The sequence below is a fragment of the Poecilia formosa genome, unplaced genomic scaffold (genome assembly GCF_000485575.1).
Source record: "Poecilia formosa unplaced genomic scaffold, Poecilia_formosa-5.1.2 Scaffold341, whole genome shotgun sequence".
Classification (NCBI taxonomy): domain Eukaryota; kingdom Metazoa; phylum Chordata; class Actinopteri; order Cyprinodontiformes; family Poeciliidae; genus Poecilia; species Poecilia formosa.
In genome coordinates this window covers 1-1,553 of record NW_006800280.1, presented here as the reverse complement: position 1 = coordinate 1,553, position 1,553 = coordinate 1, and the positions used below count along the sequence as shown (strand labels likewise).

Here is a 1,553-nt window from a genome sequence, read left to right as displayed (position 1 = left end):
ATGATGCTCATGGCCTTGGAGGAGATCCCGGTGTCGGGGTGGACCTGCTTGAGCACCTTGTAGACGTAGATGGCGTAGCTCTCCTTCCTGGTCCTTCTCTTCTTCTTGCCTCCTTTGCCGGCGGTCTTGGTGACCGCTTTCTTGGAGCCCTTCTTGGGCGCAGACTTTGCGGGTTCGGGCATATTGTCTCTGGAAACTTACAGCGACGAATGTGTTGCTGAACAGGAACCGCTGATGTTATACATGCTGTATGGAAATTGAGCTGTTGCATTTCCTGGCTGTGATTGGATGGCTCAGTAAATCAGGAGGTATTTGAATTGAAGCCACGTGGTTTTTCAAATGTTGCGCGCAGTCGAGACAAAGGGCGGGAATCGCCAACGTTCTCCTTAAAAGTGAAACCATAAAAGCAGACACTTCATCACTGCTTTTTACGTTATTTATTGCTTATTCTATCCACATTTGTTGAACCACAAACTTTTTCCAAGGTTTCTTTAGAGACAAATACTGTCAAAATAGTGTATTTCTCATAGATGAAAAGAAATGCTGTTACCCTTCACTTTTACAAAATAACCATTTAATAAATTCTCATTAAAAACCACAGAGCAAAAACCACTAAAAACTCATTTGACAATAAAACATGCAGATCATTTTTTGTTTAGAAACAGTGAGTAACCTTTCAATTTCACTTAATCTTTTCAAATTTAAAACAGAACAAAATGCCTGGCCTACAAAAAGAAAGATTTAACCCTGGATAAAAAATGAAAAGGGTGAAAAAAATATAACAGAAGTCAGTTTTTCATTGTCATACTTTACATACGATTAATTCTTTCAAATATATTTCTTTAGGGTTCTTCCATAATAAAACTGAAAAATAAAAATTCCAGAAGAAATTAATTTCCCAATAACTTGTAACAACTAGGCTGTTTTTTTAAGACTCACACAAACAGTTTTTCCTCTACATTTTCAAGAGAAGCATACATTCAAGTTCACATAAACCCCACTTTTGATAACTTAGCCCAAGTACCTCCCCGTGAATTTACTTGTCATCTACTGATGAAACAATGAGTTCATGTGTTGCCAGTTTAACCCCTCAAAACTTCCGTAAGAATATGTGGAAGCAAAACACTTTACACAGTGTGAACAAGCTATTTTAATTTCTTATGTTTTGTTATGCAGGTTGAGACAGAAGTAAACTTCATTTCTTTAGATTTTCTAGATTACTTTTACACATGTTGCATCACACAGAAATTCAGCTCATTAACCGATAAGTGGGCGGCCCTGAAAAGGGCCTTTGGTTTAGTAAGTAGAGTTCACCGTTTAACCTCCGAAGCCGTACAGAGTGCGGCCCTGCCTCTTGAGAGCGTACACCACGTCCATGGCGGTGACGGTCTTCCTCTTGGCGTGCTCGGTGTAGGTGACGGCGTCACGGATGACGTTCTCCAGGAAGACCTTGAGCACACCGCGGGTCTCCTCGTAGATGAGACCGGAAATACGCTTGACTCCCCCGCGGCGAGCCAGACGGCGGATCGCGGGCTTGGTGATTCCCTGGATGT

At 41.3% G+C, this 1,553-nt stretch overlaps 1 protein-coding gene across 1 annotated transcript; it reads right to left on the bottom strand.

Annotated features, from left to right (window-relative positions):
* Positions 1-482: 482 nt before the first annotated feature.
* On the bottom strand, positions 483-1,545 carry LOC103153132 (histone H4-like; the record flags this gene model as incomplete). The annotated part of the gene is made up of 1 exon (XM_007573943.2): positions 483-1,545. A coding segment is annotated over one exon (228 nt), but the record flags the coding sequence as incomplete, so codon positions are not given.
* Between the last annotated feature and the right edge of the window lie 8 nt (positions 1,546-1,553).